The 21,211-nt window shown below is 42.3% G+C and overlaps 2 protein-coding genes across 4 annotated transcripts in view; one reads left to right on the top strand and one right to left on the bottom strand.

The window, feature by feature from the left end:
- Nucleotides 1-511: 511 nt before the first annotated feature.
- idi1 (isopentenyl-diphosphate delta isomerase 1) lies at nt 512-12,786 on the bottom strand. Its single transcript, XM_028434333.1, has 7 exons — nt 12,637-12,786; nt 8,038-8,189; nt 5,395-5,573; nt 5,240-5,332; nt 5,033-5,163; nt 3,277-3,381; nt 512-1,048 (listed from the first exon to the last, which is right to left on the bottom strand). Exons 2-7 carry the CDS (start codon nt 8,184-8,186, stop codon nt 836-838), a joined length of 870 nt encoding a protein of 289 aa, XP_028290134.1. The 5' UTR covers nt 8,187-8,189; nt 12,637-12,786; the 3' UTR covers nt 512-835.
- LOC114454123 (WD repeat-containing protein 37-like) overlaps nt 12,498-21,211 on the top strand; it is a 45,871-nt gene continuing 37,157 nt past the window's right edge. For 2 of the 3 annotated variants that reach the window (XM_028434332.1, XM_028434330.1), the window contains exon 1: nt 12,498-12,578. The gene's annotated coding sequence lies outside the window, so the exon portion shown is untranslated. The remainder of the gene's footprint in view (nt 12,579-21,211) is intronic. The other variant, XM_028434331.1, reaches the window with a different exon arrangement.

The raw sequence follows: 21,211 nt of genomic DNA, 5'->3' as shown, positions 1-21,211 counted from the left end.
AATGTATTTTTGCTGCATTAATCCCATTTCTGCCAAATTTCAATGCCTTTTCTGGTCACTTTTAACCCATTTGATTTCTGATTAAAATAAGGATTTACATCTTTAAGATGACTATATACTATGGCCCAAATAATAATAAACTTCCTGGATATTATTCAGATAGAAGGTTGAGAACCACTGCTCTACAGAACATGTTCAGTCTATTTATTTACTAAGTTAAACTAAAGCTTTGCTGCCATCTACTGGAGGAGCTTAATTAAATGTTTGTCTAATAAGATTAAAGATTAAATCGGGGCTTTCGCCTTTATTTTTTGCATCTATTAAATTTGTCCTCTGCATTTAACCCATCCCTGAGGAGCAGTGGGCAGCCATGTTGTGGCCCCTGGGAGTTAAGGTACTTATTCAGCGTCCCACAGTGATGGCCCCACTGAGATTTGATCCTGCAACCCTCCAATTACAGCCCAGTGTTTTTAACCACTAGGCCATGACTCAAATCATGAAAGGACATCAATTATCCACATTTTCTTTTATTGAAACAATATGTGACACTTTATTGTGAGTTAAAGTCTAGTTTGTCATCTGAGCTCACTGAGCCTCTGATCAGGGACTTTAATATTCTGTGCATTGAGCATGTGAACTCTTACCCCCCCCTGTCCTGGAGAAACACAGTCTGACATCAAACCTGCAGGACAGCAGCCCTTTAGGATCAGAGTTTACACAATTCTGGTCTAAAGTAATACAATTCCAGCCATTATTTCCCTTAGCTCTCTCTCTACGATGATGGAGAACACAGGAACATTCCTTTGGACCAATCAGATGCTGTGTTCTGTCCTGGCTACATGCGGTGGATGGTGTCGTGGTCTATGAACTGTTTGAGGTTGTGCAGGTTGTCCCACCACTTAAAGAGGAAGGTTTCAGCGATGAGGGAGAACCAGGGTGTGATCTCCAGCTCGTTACGTTTAGCCTTTTCCAGCATGTTCCTCAGCTCCTCTTTGCTCACGTAACAGTGGCTTTGGATCTCGTTGGTGTCGGGGCTCAACTCCACATCCTGTAGGAACCAGAAAACACAGCAATGTTCATCTTTTCTGATATTCTGATAACTTCACATAAAAGGCAGATTATGAGGAACATACATGTCTATAACTCAGCTTTTAGCTCTTAATTAACAGTTGGGAAGAGTTTCAGACATCTGTTTGTTTAACGAAAGCTTTTTCTGTATTAAGTTATCTTTCACATGATAATAAAAGAAATTAGTAGTAAAAACAACCCCCCCCCCTAAAAAATAAAATAAAAAATACAACAAAATGTGATGGGAGTGTAACAGAAACCCAACAGAGCATATCCTTAAATTATAGAAATCTCAATCACATTATTAAACATGTTGACAAATGAATATTATCCACTTAACATGATTTACAGTAAAAAATAATAATAATCCTACATATTCATTGCTAATTAATGATTATAATATAGACATTTAACCATTACATTGTGGTAAACATTTATAAAAATGTAAAACTAACTATGTAACGTGTTGGAATAGAATATGTTGTTTAAATTCAGGTGGTAGTGGGTCGTCTTCTGATCGAGAGGTTGGGGGTTCGATCCCAGTACCTGACTATGTGTCGAAGTGTCCTTGGGCAAGACACTGAACCCTAAGTTGCTCCCAGTGGTCGACTAGCGCCTTGCATGGCAGTCCTGTCCCACTGGTGTGTGAATGTGAGAGTGATTGGGTGAATGAGCTGATATGTAAAGCGCTTTGGGACTGCTTCAGTGTGGTGATAAAGCGCTATATAAATCAAGTCCAAGTCCATTTAAATTGTGTATTTCTTAATGAAGACTGTTGAATGTAAACTGTAGGGTCACATGATACGCTCGGTGGAACAGAGTTGGGGGCCAATTAAAATTGCTATTGTGTAATTTATAATTAATTATAGTTTTGACGTAATTATAATTGTAATTTTAAAAATCTGCCTTAATTGTAATTTTAATCAGATAATAGACTTTTTAATTGTCATGGAAATTGTATAAAACCTGTCTATATAACTTAATTAGACACAAACCATGTTAATGTTCTATGTCTCACACATATGCAGTTAATAATGATTAAAATATGTGTCAGTTCTCTTCAGGATCATTTTACCATTAAAAAAAAAAAAAAAAAAAAAAAGTCAATCTAGGGGTATACTGACACAAAAAAGGCTCAGATGTCCACACCAAAAATATTAACATCAATACTTAAATGAATTAGGAAGCCTAATAAGGTAATCAAGTGATGAAAAACTAATTAGATGATCAATATTTGTTTTTAATGTATTTTATAGCTGATTTAGGAACCGTTAGCATAACAGATGCTAACAGAAAGCTAACAAGAGAAAGCTTAACTTTCTCATGTGTTAGCATCTCTTACGCTAACAGGTCCTAAATCAGCTGTAAAATACAATACAAACAAATATATATCATCTAATTTATTTCCTATCTATTGATTACCTTGTTAAGCTTCCTAATCAATGAAAATATAGGTTTTAATATTTATAGTGTGGACATCTGAGCCTTTTTTGTGTCAGTATACCCCTAGATTGACTTTTTTTTATGGTAAAATGTGGGAAAGCTTGATATGAAACATATTTTAATAATTAACTACATATGTGTAGAAATATAACATGGTTCCCCAGTTTTACATTAAATTATATTTGACAATTTTTTTTTAGAATTTTTATGGCAATTACAAAGTTAATTATCTGAACTCAATTACAATTTACTTAGATTACATCAGCAACAGATCCTTAAATTACATTTATAATTACACCATAATTGTAATTAACTATCACATGATTACAGTTCTAGTCAGTGAGGTTCCCTGTGTGTAATCTACACTGAATTTGTTTTACTAAAGCTGTGTGTGTGTGAAAATACACACTAACACACTTTATTTGGAATCTCAGCATAACAAAAAACAAAGGGACAATAATACATAACGTTTCTAGGTGGAATGCAGTAAACAAATCAAATCTACTTGGTCTTTTTAGCTAATCTAACCCCGAATAAGAAAATAAATAAATAAAAAAATCAGATTTTATTGTGACGCACAATGGAAAGTTGTTTTATGAACTATTAAAGAACGTATGTTTAAAGTGATCCTGATCATGGTACCATGATACCTGGCACAGAGGACATTTGGAGCTTGGTGAAGGTTTGCGCTATGGTTCTACACATGTATAAATGTGTTAGCTTCCTCCCTAAATCTAGGCCAAGCATGAAGAACAACAACTGTACCTTCTGCATGAAGAGGATGTAGTCGATCTCATGTTCTCCCCAAACCCCGTTGGACTGGGCTTTGTAGTGGATCCGTGTTAGATACGTCATTTCCTCTGGAGTCACCTGAGCACAAAGCAGCAGAGGTTTTAAGTCAGTCATGTAGAAAATACTCAAGTGCAAGTAAAAAGTAGCTCAAAGTAAAAGTTACTTTCACATCTCGTGTATAAACTAAAAAAGAAAGAGAAACACAATCTACCACAATTGGAACTGAATTTATTTCCACAGAGGCATCTGTACAGGAATATAGCCTGTTTTATTTTAATGTTTAAAAAATATTAAACCCCAAAGACGTTAAGCAAGTCCCTTAAACCGAACATCACCTTGTGCTAATTGTAATTTTATAATCAAACATGGGAGCACATAGTTATTTAATGTTACTGGGGGTGGGAACCTCTGGGTACCCCACGATACGATACGATACAAAGCTCACGATAACGATTATCTCTTGATATATTGATCAGAAATCAATCTACGATAATCTGACATAAGAAAAAAAAGATTAAGTGAAAAAAATTTATTTTTATTTTATATTTCTGAAAGACAATAAATTGAAAGTGTCTTATGAACAGTGACACTATTTTAGTGCAACATTTCTGTAAATAAGTGTCAACCATACCAATGTAAATAAATAAGTATCTCCAATAGTGCTTAATGTAAACAAAAATAGGGTCTTTCTTACCAGTGACACCATTATAGTGCAATATTACAGTAAATAATACATTGGTTCCTTCAACAAACAGTGACTACATTTCTGTGAAGACGTACCTGCACATTTTAGTGAAAAAGCAGAATTTTTTTTGGAAAAAAAATAAATAAAATCGATACTTAGCGTGAGCATATCAATAATCAATTGTGCAGAAAAATATTGTGATATATCGCCGTATCAAGGTATCGTCACATTCAATTGCTGATGCATCGTTATTTTGAAAATATTGCAAAATGGGTGCCAAAGGCTATTGTGCCATTACACGATGCTATGATAGATAAGAGAAGGACAACTTGTATTTCCTGTGCCATATTTGTGCTACTAACCGTAGCACGCTGTCAGACCTCTGTTACACTAGTACACTGGAAAGACCTGATCATGTTTGATAGAATAGATTTTAATGGTTCACAACTAAGTCGTGGAAAGTAGGTAAAATATTTTGGAAAAGCTTGGGAAATTTTTTATATTTTTTTTTAAATCATAGTGAAAAAAGTGTGAAAACCCTGTCTATCTTTAAAAAATAAGAGGTTTGACAAAATGTGCAATTTAAAAAAATAAATAAAATAACACCAATGAATTCAATTCTAAATAAAAACATTCTCAGTATAGATACATTTTCAAACTCTAAAACTGAGTAAATAACCTCCATTTAATGCTGTGCATTACGTTTAATCTGATTGGTCGGCTATGATGTGATGCATTTCATTGTTGGTCACTAAAGTTTGTGAAAATGTCGGTCGATCATTTAATCAATCAATCTTTATTCATTTTATTTAAATATGATTTAAAACAAAGAATAATAATTAACTCAGTAACGACTGGGTGTAAAAATTAATGACTTTACTTCTTTTAAAACGTACAAGTAAAATTACTGACTTAGAAATATACTCTAGCTGTTATGGGTACCATTTTTACTCAGTTACAGTAATGGGAGTACTTGTAATCCATTCCCATCCTCATTAATCAGACACACTGAATGTATCCCAGTGTTCCCAGAGCTCCTCCCACCTGCTCCATGGGAATCCCCAGCTCTGCTTTGAGTCTCCTCTGAGCGGCTCTCCTCACTCCGATGGCGTCCTCCTCCTCCAGCTCACTGTCTGTGTGCAGAGGATGACTGCAGCACGTGTTGGTGAAGCATCCTGTAAAAACATTGATAGAACCATCAAACGTTTGCCAATGAGCACCATGGCAACGGCTCCAGGCTTCATCACTCACCAGGAAATGTGATCTTAGCGTCCGACCTCTGCTGTAGGAGGAGCTTCTCCTCGCTGTTGAAGATGAAGATGCTGAAGGCTCTGTGTAGCAAACCTGGGAAAACCAAAGCGCTTTAGTTGACTTTAGGAGGATGAGGAAGATGATGAAGGTGTTACCTTTGTCGATGTTAGAGTTGAGGTGGCAGTTTTTCTTGGTGTCGGCTCCAGTTTTGCGGTCGTTCTCGTCGATGACGATGCACATTTCAGACAGAAGCTGAACCTGCTTCTCATCCAGGTGGTCAGTGAGGATCTCTGGCATCCTGGCTGCTGATTGGATCGCCTCGCTGTGGACAAACCTGACAATCCACCGGTAATCATCATCATCACTGAACCATCTCTACTAAATACATCTTTAAAGCTGCTGGAGACAATACGTTCTTATTCAGACAGACATAGTGTAGGCCTCAGATCTATAAATCAAAGATCAGAAAAAAGAATTATTGATGCTCGAAATTTTGTTCTCTCTAATTGACATTGTCGGAAAACTTTGGTGCAGTGCATTGTGGGATGTGGAGTCCTGTAGACCAGGTGTCAAACGCATTTTTAGTTCAGGGGCCAAACATGGACCAGTTTAAACTTAAGTGGGCCGCAGACTTTAGGTGGAAAAAGAACAGTTCTAACATCAATTGTGCCCTAGTTTTTAATATGAATCCTTGTCGGATCTTTGCTTAAAAAATTCTTAATCTTGGTAAGCAATTTTGGTGTAATTTAGAGGAATTTTGTGGAATTGTTTGAGAAAAATTGCAAGATTTGTAGGAAAATTGAGAGTTCTTTGCACAAATGGCATTTAAAAATTATCATTCATGTGATATAAACAAAAGAAAACTGCAAGCCCCTAAAAGTATTGTAGAGTTTTATTAAATTAGTGATTTCGAGATATATACAACTGGATTATTCAGTAATTTACACACTACTTAATGTTTTCTGACATTTTTACTTCCTACTGCGGGCCGAATTGGATGTTCTAAAGGGCCGGATTTGGCCCCCAGGCCTTGAGTTTGACACAGGTGCTGTAAACAAATGCATAGAAGTGTTATTACTTCATTGTTACTGTGATTTCTTTTGTTTCTTTGCCACAGAATGAGGACAGAGTTTGGAAATCACTTTGTTTATTGATATTGCCACAGACAATACTGCCAAAGTGCTGATCGTTCTTTTTTTTCTCCCCTAAACAAATGATTTATTGATCTATGAGGCCAACACTATGTTTATCTGTTCAAAAATGTTAGTTTTCTGAAGCTGTAACAACTCAACTTTAATCAGAAATCAGTATTTTTAATTAACAGTTTTGAAACTAAAACTAGTAAAATAGGCAAAAATCTACCTAAATAATTAGGGGTGAGAACCTCACGATACAATACACAATACAAACCTCACGATAACGATAATCTCACGATACTGCGATTAACGATATATTGATCAGAAATCAATCTACGATAATCTATGACATAAGAAAAAGATTAAGTAAAAAAATACAATTTTTATTTTATATCTCTGAAAAACAATACATTGAAAAAGTGTCCTATGAACAGTGACTATTTTAGTGCAACATTTCTGTAAATAAGTGTCGATAATCGATCGTGTGAAAAAATATTGCGTATCGAGATATCGTCACAATCATACAAATAACATGTATAGGTAGAGCTGACGATATGAACTAAAACTCATAAATATTTTTTTGTCAAATTGGTGATATATGATGTAAATCTTGATATTTTTTACCTCAAAGTCTGACCAGAACGACAATTCAGTGTTAAAATTGCTGATGAAAAATGCCACACAGGCACATTTATTAACAAACAGCTGCACAATATGTGACACTTTTATTTTTTTAGCTTTTTCTCCTCTAAGGGACAGCACGTGTGAGTGAGTTCTGTAGTATGGCTTGTTTAGGGGCAGGTCTGGGTTAGGACGCACTCAGTAATTCATCAAACTGCTTTACATGTTCTGAGAAATAGTTAAAGTAGTATTCAAAAACATCTTTTTTCATTCATAAAAAAGAACAAGAAATATCAAGATTCATATCATATATTGCAATTTTGAGAAAAAATATAAAGATCTTGAGTTTTGGTCCATATTGCCCAGCCCTAAGTTAAATACATTGCAGATAATTTGCTTGAAAAGAGGTTGAAATTGTTGCTCAAAAGTTTGTTTGAGCTTCACGGTTTATTGACATTGTCATGAATCTAGGGCTGTGACACTTCAGGCTTTTTCTCCTGTAAGAGACAGCACGTGTGAGTGAGTTCTTGTGTCATGTGGCTTGTTGAAATCCATCTAACTTTGCTTTCCATGCTGTTCTGAGAAGTAGTGAAAGCAGCGACTCCTAAAACAAATATTTTAATAAAAACATAAATTGATGTAGGCTATATTGTACATTTTTTTACATCACCAAAATAGAAAACTCGATATATGTTGAATTTCGATATATTGCAATTACCTGGGTATGGTCTTTAGCTACTTTATTTGAGCTGACAAATGTGAAAATGCTGTTTAGCAGCTTTCCAGCACGAGTGCTGATGTCTGCAGTTATTATGGGGCAAATCTGATAGTTTAAATTCAAATGTGCCGAGATAATAAAAACAAATCTCATAATGTAACAAGCAGAATTGAAAGAAAATACCTGCCATTTTAGTGACGTCATTAAACGCGTGCACTTCATCCAATATTAACTACAATAAGATAATGATTGTTAACAGCACAGAGTTGTTTGGACTCTGGACAGCAGTTCAGCTCCACTAAAGCCCTCAGACTCGGCCTTACCTGGTCTGTGGTGTGAGACAGGTGTAGCTGGAGGACACACGAACACCTCTGACACCCACTGACGCTCCTCCACAGCTAGTTCTGAGCAGTGAGCAGAAGCTAGCGCCCTGTGACAGCCGCTGGAGCCCCGCCCACAGCGCGCGCACCATCGCCTGACCAAAACAGAACACCAATCACGAGGATGGACGGGGCAGTGGGCGGGAAAACCCGGAGTGGAATCAGAAAGCCAGTGTACTGACAGTACAGAATCAGAAATACTCTCAGGGGGAAATTACTTTGTAACAGAGGCTGGATAAATATTACAAATTAAAAGAAGAAACACCAAACAAAGAAAGGAAAGAAAACTTACACATAAGAAAGTAAAAGACTGTTAATTAAATAAGGATTAAAACCAGTACAAGTGCACACAATACAGTAGGATAATACAAATTTACAAATATAATACAGACATATACAACAATCAAGAAGCTATATAAACTGTGTAAAAAATGTCAAAAACCAAATGCTATTATAATAGAGGTGTGACGATACACTGAGTTCACAATCCTGAGATCAATACGATATTTTGAAAATGAAAATTATATCTGTGTGTGTATGTGATTTAAGTTATACATTATTTAATTTTCAATTCTGTATAAATAAAATTGTGCAAAAACTTAAATGGCCACTGCCAGACTAACAATTCATGCCATTCTAAAACTAGAAGCACACATGCCTCTACTGCATCAAGGCCAGTAAAAAAACACAACATTGTTTACTTCTACGCTTCTCCTTTGCCAAGAAAAACAAGGACTTGCTTTTTCTTTGGAATAAATAAATAATTTGGTGTGGGGTTGCGTTGCCTGGCTCGGGGTGCTTAGGTTCGCCTGCCTATTGGTCCGTGGCTGGCGGGGTGGCCCTGCTTGGGCGGTTGGTGGCGTCCTCTCTCGTCGGGAGGGCTGGGGCCGACTACCTGTGGAGGGTGCTGTATCGTGGTGCCGTGCGGGCCTGTGCTGGCCCTGGTGTGGGCACTGGCCTCTCTCCTGCTCGGCCGCCCCCTGCTTTGGCGGTGTCTGTCTGTGCTATTGAGTATTGGCGCGGGGGCAGCACTCCCACCTCTGGCTGCCCTATTAATCCCTCCAATTTTAATTACACCTCAACACACCACCCCCGGAGGGTGGGACCACCACTTCCACCCTCCGGAGCTATTGCACCACATACACATATATACACATAGGTTAGGTTGGATGGGGAGCACCGCTCCCCTCCATCCTCCTTTTTTTAATAGCACCTCATACATTCACTGTGTCGGTGGCGGGATGCGTTGGGTGCTCGGCTCCTTGGGGCTTTCTCCGATGTGTGTGTGAGGGGCGGTGGCTGCTTCTCGGCCTGGGATCTCGGGGGCATCTGGGGGGCTGCTCTGCCGTGGGGGGTGGCCTGGGGCTCCTTGGCCCCCACTCTTTCTGCTGGCCTGGCCTGGGGTGGCTCCTGGGTTTGTAGTCGCGGTTTTTGCACATACACTGGTCTACGATGCAATGGCACGCCTTGGGATGTGGGATAAAACTCATACTGGGCTTAACTTTAGACACGTTGATCCCAAATACCTGCTTTAGGTACTACCACTCATTCATTCCCCCTGTCCACAGCCACCAACTTTATAGCTAAGCTTCTCACTTGTCACTATACTGGCTTGATTACACAACATAATAAGCACAATATGTTCTACAACTTCACATCTCACCCTCAGTGTAAAATAATCTATTCTTCCCCAACCTTTCTATTTCCTACCTTGAGTCTCTCCTCCCTGCTCCCTTTCCCCTCCCCCTTCATCTAGGTGTAACACTGCTCTTCCTTTTTATATCCTCCCTATAATAAAAGATTTCTTACCCTTCCTTAGGGAGGGCTGGTGATGGTCACAATTAAGCAATAAAATAAATTAATTTATTTCATTGCAATAACAAAACATACATTGCTGTCTCATAATGATTGCACTTCTTGTAGTGTTGACCTTTGACAGCATGTGCAGACAAGTAGAATGAATAGTTCATGGCCACTGCTCATTCTTTATTTAAAAAGAATGTAATTTAACCCATCAATGCCAAAGTCTGGCTTTGAATTGGCAAAACTAACAGTATTCCACTGATTAACGTGAGAAGGAACAGATAGTCCTCATGCTGGAGCACAAACAAACAAATGTTCAAATGGAGCAGGTTGAAATGTCAAACAGTAGAGCTCAAAACAAAGTTTTGCAGTCAATTTCAACCTTTTTTTGGGCAAATGATCTTCAATGTATTGATCTATGTGGCTTACACTATGGATTTATTAGATTTTCTTTCTAAATGGTCAGCTTTAAAAGTGACTGCTGTCATGTGATAAAAACATAAGAGAAGTGGCAAGCCCCAGGGTTGGGGTCAATTACATTATTAAATTACAATTACGTCTTCAACTATCCATGTTCAATTACAACTCAATTCCGATTGCGGTGATTTTTTTTTCCAATTACAATTATCATGATGTCATTTTCTAAGTGCGTTTGCCTCATCTGCCGGTCTGCCATCGCAATACCAAAGAAAGGAAATGTGGAGCGGCATTTCCGGCTGTTCATGGAAAATACGACACCGACTTCCCGCCAAAAAGCCAGTAGAGAAAGAGAAAGGTGAATGAACTAAAATCCCAGTTGTCCGAACAGCAGTCATTTTTCACACAACATACTTCAAAAGCCGCCACCAAAGCATCGTTCCGGGTGAGTCATGTCATCGTTAATAACATGAAGTCCTTCCAAGACGGAGAGATGGTAAAGGAGGCATTCGTCGAAGCAGCTGACTCATTGTTTCGAGACTTTAAAAATAAGGCAGAAATAATATCTTCAATCAAAGCTCTGCAGCTGTCAAGAAGTACAGTTACACGGCGCTGTGAAGCCATGGCTAAGGATGTAACCCAGCAAATGTGAAAGGACATCGGAGATTATGTTTCTCACTGCAGTTGGACGAATCTACTGACGTGAGTGACACAGCCCAGATGTTCATTTTCATTAGTATGATGTTTAGTGATATCACTGCAAAAGAGGAGCTATTAACAGTACTTCCCATGAAAGAACACACGCGAGGAGACGACATATTTCAGTCGTTTAGAAACTTTATTGAGAAAACTCAGCACCCAGTGTACAAATTGGTGTCTATCACCACGGATGGAGCACCCACAACGGTTGGCCGCGTGAATGAATTTATTGCCAAGTGCAGGCAGGACGATGCTTTCCCAAACTTCTTGAATTACCATTGCATAATCCACCAACAAGCGTTATGTGCTAAAATGCTCAACATGAAAGAGATCATGGATGTGGCAACGAAGATCGCCTGTTCTAGCCAGATCTCTTCAAAGACAGTTATTCCGTGCACATCTGGAGAAGGCTGACTGCGACCACTCTGAGTTGTTGCTACATACTGACGTGAGATGGCTTAGTCGAGGGCAAAATTCCTGCAAAAATTTCGAGAGCTCTGTCCGGAGATTAAGGAGTTTTTCTGTGTAGCTGGTCATGCAGAATACAAGCAACTAAATGACGATCAGTGGCTGTTAGACTTGGCATTTTTAACCGATCTGACAAACATGTTGAATGACCTTAATCTACAGCTGCAAGGAAAAGACAAAACAGTGATCAATATGATCAGCTCAGTTAATGCTTTCAAATGAAAGATGCAACATCTCTCCTCAAAGCTGCAGCGCCATGATTTGGCAAATTTCTCCAATTTGGCGTCAGGGCTGGAGACGCAAGAGAAGGCCTGCGTGCAACTTGACAGTGCACGCTACACGGAGCAGATTGACAATTGTCTGTCAGAGTTTGAGCCAGTCGCTTTACATTCATGTGCTATCCTTTTCGGGAAGATGCTGATGTTGATTTACTCGCATCAAAAATTGCAACACCTGAACACTTCTGGAGGGGAAGAAGAGATTTTGACTCAAGCCGACATTGAGCTGAAGTCAAGAGCTCATGACAGTTCTGGAACTTACTCACAGAGGTAAAGAACCCCAACATGAGGAAATGTGTATTATTCGGCTCCACTTATTTATGTGAGTCAGCCTTTTCCCACATGAAGATCATTAAGTCCAAGTACCGTTCCACCATGACTGATGAACATTTGGAAGTGTGCTTGAGGCTAGCTGTCAGCAGCTACTGTCCGGACTATGCATCCCTCGTGTAATTACAAAAAATGTTCATAGTTAATTATGTTGTGTTGTGCAAAATTTGCTCATGCGGTTATGCAAGGTACATCAACATACTTTGTACATGTAAAGAATCCTCAATATATGTGAAAATAAATATTTGTGAAATATAAGTTTTGCATTTTTGTGGTGGGTAGATCATTGTGACTTGATAATTTTATAAGTAGCTCACATGCTGAAAAAGTGTGAGCACCCCTACTCTAAAGGGTCGAATCTGACCCCCGGACCTTGTGTTAGTTGGTGTATTCCTTCCTGATAGATCCAGTCCGTGTCTTCCTTCCAGCCTCGCCTGTCGGCCATCAGCCAAGCTCAGTCTGCCGCCCAGCCTCCTGACTGCTATCACAGTAAGCTCCGTCTCTAACCTACCTACCTACTACACACACACACAGCTCATGTACTCACTGGTTCTTTAAATGCTGCTGCTAGATGAAACGCACTGTCTTTAATGGCCGAGGTGTATTTCTATTGCGCAGATCTCTCCTTTCCCAACGACCTAGCCACTGTGTCCTGATTTTGACGTCACGCGTTTTCATTCGCCGTTTCATCCGTCACGTGAGCTCCGATTGGCTGAGAAAGTGAAAACACAAGGCACGTGACGCGGAAGTGACCGCAGTGATGGACGACGTGGTTTATCATGTGGGTTTTGTGACGTGGGGTTTACATTTCATTTGATAAAACCTCCTTTTGTCAAATTCCTTGATGTGTTTTTAAATATTCTAAATAGTCTTTTTGCTGCCAGTTGATCTCCTTTATGTAATATGTGCGTAGCTCATGATATAAAGTTTTATCACAATTTCTACCAAATTTTGTAATTTAAATTGGTTATTACTTAAAATGCTCCTTTTCGTCACAAAAAAAGCACCTAATCGGATTGCTTATTTCATGCTTAAAATTTGCAGATGGATTGTCTCAGTAATTGAAGTTAAAATTACAGTTTAAATGCAAAATGAATTGTATTTTGTTTGAAATGCACTGTAAGCATTGTGATATGTGAGTATGATTTTGGAGGTTTATGGCTCTTATTTATTGATAGAGAATTTTTAAATGATAACTTAATCTAATAATTTTCATGTTCCTCTGTCTTCTGGTGGATTCAATTTGTTAAATTTTTGACTAGTTTCAAAGGTTAAAAGAAAAAAACACCAAAAAAATCAATGGCAGGGAAAAAAAAAAACGTGGACTTACATTTATATGCAGCTTGAGAAAATAGAATAAATGACTCCGATTGTAGCTTCTTTAAATGCTTGGAAACAGCTCAATTATCACCTCAAGATAATGCAATTGGCAGTTGAGCTAATAGTGGATGTATGCAGGCTAGTTCACTACAGCTAAAGGCTCTAAATATCTTAAATATATGGATTATGGAGGGGAGAAAAATGCAGATTTGTCAAGAGTTGTTTTTTCTTCTACCTGTTAAAGGGCCCATCTTACTGCAGGGCGAACCCAAACACCTCGCTACAATTTGATGACATGTTTCCACTTTCATAACAAATTTGACACGGCACTGAGCTGGAGAAGCCACGCCTCCAGGAAGCTCTCTGCCGTCATTGACATGTAAACAGACACGCCCACAAAGGTGAGCATTTCAGCATCTTTCGCGCAGTGCTACGTATGTATTTTCTACAGTCTATGTATGTACGGTTTTAATGGACTAACTAACTTTAATCCACTAACTCCCACCGTAAAGGGTGTGTTTCACTGGTGAAAAGTGTCACTCAAGCTCGGACATCGGATTGCTGTCTTTTAACAGTTTTATTTCCATTCACCGCTAACTATTACTAGCACAGTAACCGTGTTGTTTGCCAGCCAGGTAATCAACTGTAACGACATAAACAGACACACCCACAACATTAACAACACGGACATGTTATCGACTGTATGAACTGCACACATGAACATTTAAGTAGTTAACACAGGTTTAACATCTACACGTTAACTCACCAGCTCAGCTTCACCAGTCAAAACAGCGACATCCGTACAAATGAAATCCGACAGGTAAACACATACGCGGGTAACACACATCACGCCCTATATTTTCTTAGATTAATCCGCCCCAAATAAAATACAGAAAAATGCGATAATTCCATAACATAATACAGGGTGTTTGGTTGGCGATAAATCAAAACAAATAAATTATACACCAACATGTGAAAGATAGGAGAACTCCACACACCTCCCACTTGGGCTACTTGTCATTGACCGAGTAGGCCACAATAACCACTAACAGTACAAAATAATGCACAGAACATGCAAAAACCCCTCAGTCAACAAAATTAAAGAGACAGCATTTAACTGTACACTGAAACAGTTTGGTCAGAATTCCCACATTAAGATGACCACAGTCCGTAAGCACCTCTCAGGTACTTAGGGGAGCAAACGAAAGCTCCCTTGCTCCTCTACTGGCAGTAACACTACCAGCCTCCTTACATCCCTGTGGAGTATGGTGGTAGGACATGACTCCTTATCCATCCTTGCCTGGGACAGATTGAGGGGACGACTATGACAAGTCTTCACTTTCACGTCCCGGACAACTCCCTTATCATCTGGATATGCCTCCTCAACACGGCCCAGTTTGAATCGACCCCGGAGAGCGTTTTGGTCCGCCACCCAGACCACGTCTCCAACTGAGACATTTCTAGCAGGAGCTTGCCACTTTTGTCGAACAAACAGGTGAGGCCCTGCCAACTGGCTCCAACGTTTCCAGAACTTATCCACTTCCACCTGGACTGCACGCAGACGACTGAAGGGGTAGGCAGGAAAGTCAAAACCGTGATTGTCACCTCTGGGCCCCGCCCGACCCAATAGCAATGAGTTCGGTGTCACAATGTCCACAGTCTCGTCCTGAACCTGAGCTCTGGCTCTGATGGGCCTCTCATTGGAGAGGTTAGCAGCCAGGTAAAGGAGGGTTTGGAACTCCAGCGTAGTCAGGTTTCCTTCTTCACCAACGCTGCTCAATGACCTTTTTAGCACATGGACAGCTGCCTCCGCTGCCCCATTTCGATGCGGTGAGTCCGCTGGGCTAAACTCCCACAACCAGTCAGTCCCAGCCACAGCCGCTCTCTTCTGGACTCCTTCTTTGTCGATACACGCCAGAAAACTGTAGAGATCCTCTAGCGCAGGTCTGGCCCCCACGAAATTGGTCCCCTGGTCGGACCAGAGCCTCTTGGGGTGGCCCCTCAGAGCGGTCAACCGCTGATACGTCTTGAGAAAACCCTCAGTTGACAGGTCTTCAACTACATCTGCATGAACCGCTCTCGAGGCCATACAACTAAAGACTACGCCCCAAACCTTCTTCTTTGTTCGCCGCCTCACTGAGTCCCTGACTGTGTACGGACCAAACAAATCCAACGTTGTATACTCAAAAGGGACTGCTGGTTTCGTGCGTACAGTGGGAAGATCGCTCATTACTTGAGTGCATAGTTTAGCTCTGCACTTCCGACAATGTACACATAAGTCAATTACTTTGCGTGCAACCCTAGGACCTTGCACTACCCAGGCCCTTTTTCTCATTCGAAGGAGGGTGCCAGCAACACCTTCATGGTTAGCACGGTGGCCTTCTTCGGCAAGGAGGGTACTGAGCCGCTCTTTGTATCAATCAATCAATCAATCTTTATTTGTATAGCGCCAAATCATAACCAATGGTATTAGAGCTGGGCGATATATCGAATATACTCGATATATCGCAGCTTGTAGTCTGTGCGGTGTTGAAAATGACCATACCGTTAAACTCGCGAACTTTTTTTTTTTTTTTTTTGATTTTTTTTTTTTTGAAATGTCATCTTAATGACAACATGCACAAAAGGGCACTATTTGTTTTAAAATATTGTAGTGGCATTATGTACAAAAAGTGCACTTTAATTTTGTGTTTTGAAATGCCATGTGAGTTGCATCCTGCACTAATGTCTTGTTTTGAAATGTCTCTGTGACAATTTTGCACAGAACGTGCACTTTCTGTTGACAATTTTATGTTTGAGCCACTCACTGTTTAATAAATACAGTTATGTCAACTTTGACTTAGTTGTGATATCCCCTTTTTTGCATGAAAGTTTAAAATTGGCATATATTAATGCAGTATGATCAAGAATGTTTTAATGTAGACATATAGAATCATCATACTGGTGTGATTTTGTGCATCAAAGTGTTAATTCAAGGGTAATGCAAAATATCGAGATATATATCGTGTATCGTGACATGGCCTAAAAATATCGCGGTATTTATAAAAGGCCATATCGCCCAGCCCTAAATGGTATCTCAAGGCACTTTACAGTAGAGCAGTCTTAAGGACGGACTCTTCATTTTATGGATACACACATATGCATATATACGTATATACACATACATATGTATCCCACACCCAACATGAATTCATCATGGCGGCAAGGAAAACCTTCTGTTAAGCAGCAGGAACCTTGTGTGGATCCCATTCCTATGATGAACAGCCATCCACGTTATGCTGTGTTGGGTGTGTGCAGAGGAGAGGGTGGAGACAGAGCCGCTGAGACTCTGTAACTCCACACTAAGGATCCCACGGACCTGCAAGACAAAAGCCAGAAGGAGTACAGGAGCAAACACACAAGGGAAGAAGCAGACAGAGGGAGTGTTTGAGAGAGGAATGGGACCCTCTCCGGTCCCTCTCTAGCCTAAATGACCTCTCTCTTAACGCCCTCTCCAACCTCTCTCCAACCGAGCATGCCAGACCCCCCCCCCCCCGGCAGTCTATGCCTATTGCATCTTAATTATGAGCTATGAGCTGGTTCCTAGCTAAAAGCTTTACCAAAGAGGAATGTTTTGAGCCTAACCTTAAAGGTAGAGAGGGTGTCTGCCCCCCGAACCGTGGTTGGTAGATGGTTCCAGAGAAGTGGGGCCTGATACTATATACTATACTATCCTATACTACTTTTAGAGACAAATGGAACTTTGTAGGGGCTCAGCGGAACCCCAGGTCTCTCCTCACTAACAGACTGGACCCGGCCATAGCACAACAAGAGGCCTGTCTCATTGTCCTTGTTCACAACCAGGCGGTTGATGGTCGTTGTGGGGAATGTCACGCCTGATTGGGCAGCGAGGCATAAGTCCTGGAACGCTTCAGCACGCTCCTGGACTGTGAGCACTGCCTCCCACTGTCCTCGCTCGCCGGTTCGACCCCTGCTGAGCAACCAGAAGTGTACGGCTCTGCGAACATATCCCACAGTCCCACAGAGTTTGGTTAGTGTATCGAATCTTGACAGATCCATTTGACTTATGAGCGCCGAACCCCAAAACCTCTTTGTACTGTGGGTGTTAGATGCTACCGACGCCAATTTCGTAGCATTTCCACTAGAATTGTCCAGAGTAGACAACCCTTTTTCTTGGACTCTCGTCATGACGGCGGAGAAAGCTTTTCTCTGGAGCTTACTCACGACCTCCCTGGTACTGGAGGCCACCTCTGCAGCAGACTTCATAGGCCACTGCTTTACCGGCCAGGTTAGAAACTCGGGACCTCTCTGCCATAGGGAATCACTGTCAAGCTGTTCAGGGGAACACCCTCTTGTGACTAGATCGGCCACGTTGCACTGCCCCGGGATCCACCACCAGTCAGTCACAGGTCCGGCCTTCTGTATCTCACCCACACGATTGGCGAAGAAGGTCTGGAACACATAGCTCTCCCGCTGGATGGCGCCCAACACAGTCTGACTGTCGACAAAGTGGTACCACCTGTCCACGTTCAACTGCCCATGTTTCAGTACATATCCCTTCAGGCGCGCAGCAAAGACGGCTCCGCAGATCTCTGCTTTGACGGCGTCGCCCTTCTGGTCGAGTGGAGTCAATTTAGCCTTTGATTCCACGAGCCGGATCACAACACCCTCTGACGTCTCCCAACGCAGGTAGAGGACCGCCCCATAAGAGTCACAGCTCCCGTCGGAGAACGAGATCCCCCAGGGTTTACCCATCCAGCCAGAAGGTGTAATACTCCTCGGGAAAGTGATGGTATTCAACCGGGCATACTCTTTGAAAAGCTCAATTGCCTTCCCGCCTAGCTCCTTAGACAATGGTTTGTCCCATGTGTCCTTGGTCAATGACCCAGCCTCCTGAAAGGCCCTCCTGACTAGAATGACACCCTTCTGTTTCAGGGGCGTCACCAGACCAAGGGGATCATAAAGACCAGCTACCTGGCTCAGTAGCATACGACGGGTAAGAGGAACTGGCGTCTTCTCCTCTATGTCCTTCACGGTAAGATCAAGCCCAGTGCGCATCTTTTTCTTTCTTGTGGAGAAATTAACAGCAACCATAAGGAAGAGCTTGTCTTCGCTTACGTGATAACCAACCCCAAGAGCTTTATTGTCCTCATCCCTCAACTGGTTGGGCAATACGATGGTCTCTGGCTTGGTGGGAACACCGCCTTGCCTCCCACTTTGACCAGACCGCACCCAAGGTTTAAGGCAAAAACCCCCAGTTGCGAGGATGATCTCAACTCCCACAAGGATCTCGCTCAGTCTTTGGGGGTCATTGTGGGACACCAGTATGTCATCTACGTAGGCATTGTCTAGGATAACATGTCTCTCTTCTACTTTGTCAGCAAACTGCCGGAGGTTGGCAGTTTCCCGCATGGCCACCTGTGCGATGCAACCAGCCGGCTTATCGCCCATATTCACCCGTACCACAGCGTAGTCCTTGATGTTGTCTGCTGGTGAGTCCCTCCACAGAAAGCGGTGTACGTGCACCTCCTGATCCTCCAACCACACCGAGTTGTACATCTTGGACACGTCTCCAATCGCCGCGTGCTCTCCCTCACGGAAACGAAGCAGCACTGCCTGGATGGGGTTTAAGATGTCTGGGCCCTTAAGCAGGATGGAATTCAGGCTGACACCCCTAAATTCCTGACTACTGTCCCAGACAAGCCTCACTGGAGTGGAGACAGAGTGCGGGTTGAGTGCTGTCAGGTGGTTCACCCACCACACGGCTCCGTTCCACTTGTCCATCACAGTCTTGGAAAGCTGGACTGCAGCCCCCTGGCAACCATATCATGCACCTGCCTGGCGTAGGCTTCTTTCCACACCGGATCCCTCTCGAGGCATTTCTCTGACTTCAGGAATGTTGCCTCGACGGCCTTGCGATTATTAGGCAGGGTAGCAGGGTTCTCTTTCCATGGATATCTGGCGTCCCAGTGGGGTTTGTCGCTGTGATCGTCGCTCAGCTTGAAGGTTAGTCCACCCCTGATGATATCCAGCTCTCTCTCATCAGCGAGAGACATCTCCTTTCCCCCAGGAGCGCACTTTCCACAACGACACCTGCCACACACAGGGTCGCAGGCAGCGCCAATACTGTCCCACTGCAGCCACTTAACAATCTCAGCATTGCACGTAGCCGTGGTCGCAGCTTTCCCACTGCGCTCTAGCTTTGGGCAGTGGTTATGGACCTTGACCCTCCTGGACTCTGTCCTCATGGAACACACAAAGTGGGTTGATGAGCGGCGTACAGTCACCTCAATGTCCTCGAATAGGTCCGGGTGCACGCCACTAACAGTCTTTCCGAGTGGGCCGTCCCACAACACCAGGTCGCCACACCTCATCATCCTTTGGGGGGCCAGTCGACCCTCCCGTGTGCTGATAAGTAGCTCGATCTTTTTTGGGCGAATCAGCTCCCCTGGTTTCACATAACCTGGGAAGAACTTTTCCAAGCACTCAGAGTCCACTGCATTGTCCATTTTTGCGATCTCCTCCAAACCATAGCAGACCATCTCATGGAGTCGCCAAGTCCCCTTCTTTGTGGCAACTTTTATGTTCACAAAGTACCTTTTTGTCTCTACTTTTGCCTTCATACCACCCACACCATACACAACCAGTGTGATTGGCTCACCCGACAGTCCCAGTCTCTCTGCTGCTTGGTGGGTGATATAGTTAGTGTCGGAGGCTAGGTCGATTAGCGCTCCGACCCAGTCTCCCCTCTTAGTCGTGACGTCCACCAACATCATGAGGACTGGGTGCTCCTTCAGACCATTCTCACCCACCAAACCTTTGCCAGCACACACCGTTGATGACACTTTATTTGTGCATGCCTTCTGAACAGCCTCCAGCTGCTCCGGGGTCAGGCCTAGACCTGCGAACAAAGCCTCTTGTTCTTCGGTTGGACCACGGGGTTCTCTCCTCTTATCCCCCTTGACCTCCTGTCTGAAAGTGTCTCTCTTGGCTGGGGGCTTAAGGCACAGGAAGAAATGGTGATCTGGGGGGGTGTCACCCTTCTTGCATTCATCACCACGGCACAGAAAGTTATTATTGCACGGACCACCACTCCCATGAAGGTCCAGGCATTTAGGGCATGCTTTGGTCTTTTTCACGTAAGCCCTTCTCTCTGATGGGTTGGCCTTCTTGAAGGTCTTACAGCGATATAAGCGACCAGTATGTCCCTCTTCACCACATATGCTGCAAGTATTTTGTGAAGACTCTCCTCTCGCCGTAGCCTTGGTGAACGAACGTCTCTCTGGCTTCCGATCCCCCGTCCTCTCCTTTGGCTTCTCGCGGGGTCTCAATTCACCTACTCTGGCAGAGTTTGACCGTCTGGTGGACTGTAACTGCTCCAATTGCACCAGAACAGTTTTCTGATCTCTCAGGAACTGCCATAGTTTATTAAACCGTTTACGGGGGTTAACGTCATTGACTGCGTCACACCGGTACAAAAGCCATCTTTCCTTCATACTGTCTGGTAGCTTGCTCTCAAGTGATCGGATCACCAACTGGTTTTTTATGGCGTCCTCACAACCCAGATCTATAAGGTCCAATAGTGCCCTTTCTACTGCTTGGATCAACTGCAGCGCCTCCCTTGGTTGGTTGTTGCGCACACCTGGTAATTCCTGAAGCTCCAACACAATGTCATCTGCGATTTGTGAAATGTCCCCATAACAGTCCTCCAAAACCCGGAAGACTTCGTCTGCAGTACGGCAATGAGACAGTCTGAGCTCATTTTTCACTGAGTCTGTGATGCTGTTCAGCAGGTGGAAGAG

This window comes from Gouania willdenowi, chromosome 20 (assembly GCF_900634775.1).
Source record: "Gouania willdenowi chromosome 20, fGouWil2.1, whole genome shotgun sequence".
Taxonomy (NCBI): domain Eukaryota; kingdom Metazoa; phylum Chordata; class Actinopteri; order Blenniiformes; family Gobiesocidae; genus Gouania; species Gouania willdenowi.
The sequence above is the reverse complement of the archived record's forward strand: the minus strand, read 5'-3'. Positions and strand labels throughout refer to the sequence as shown.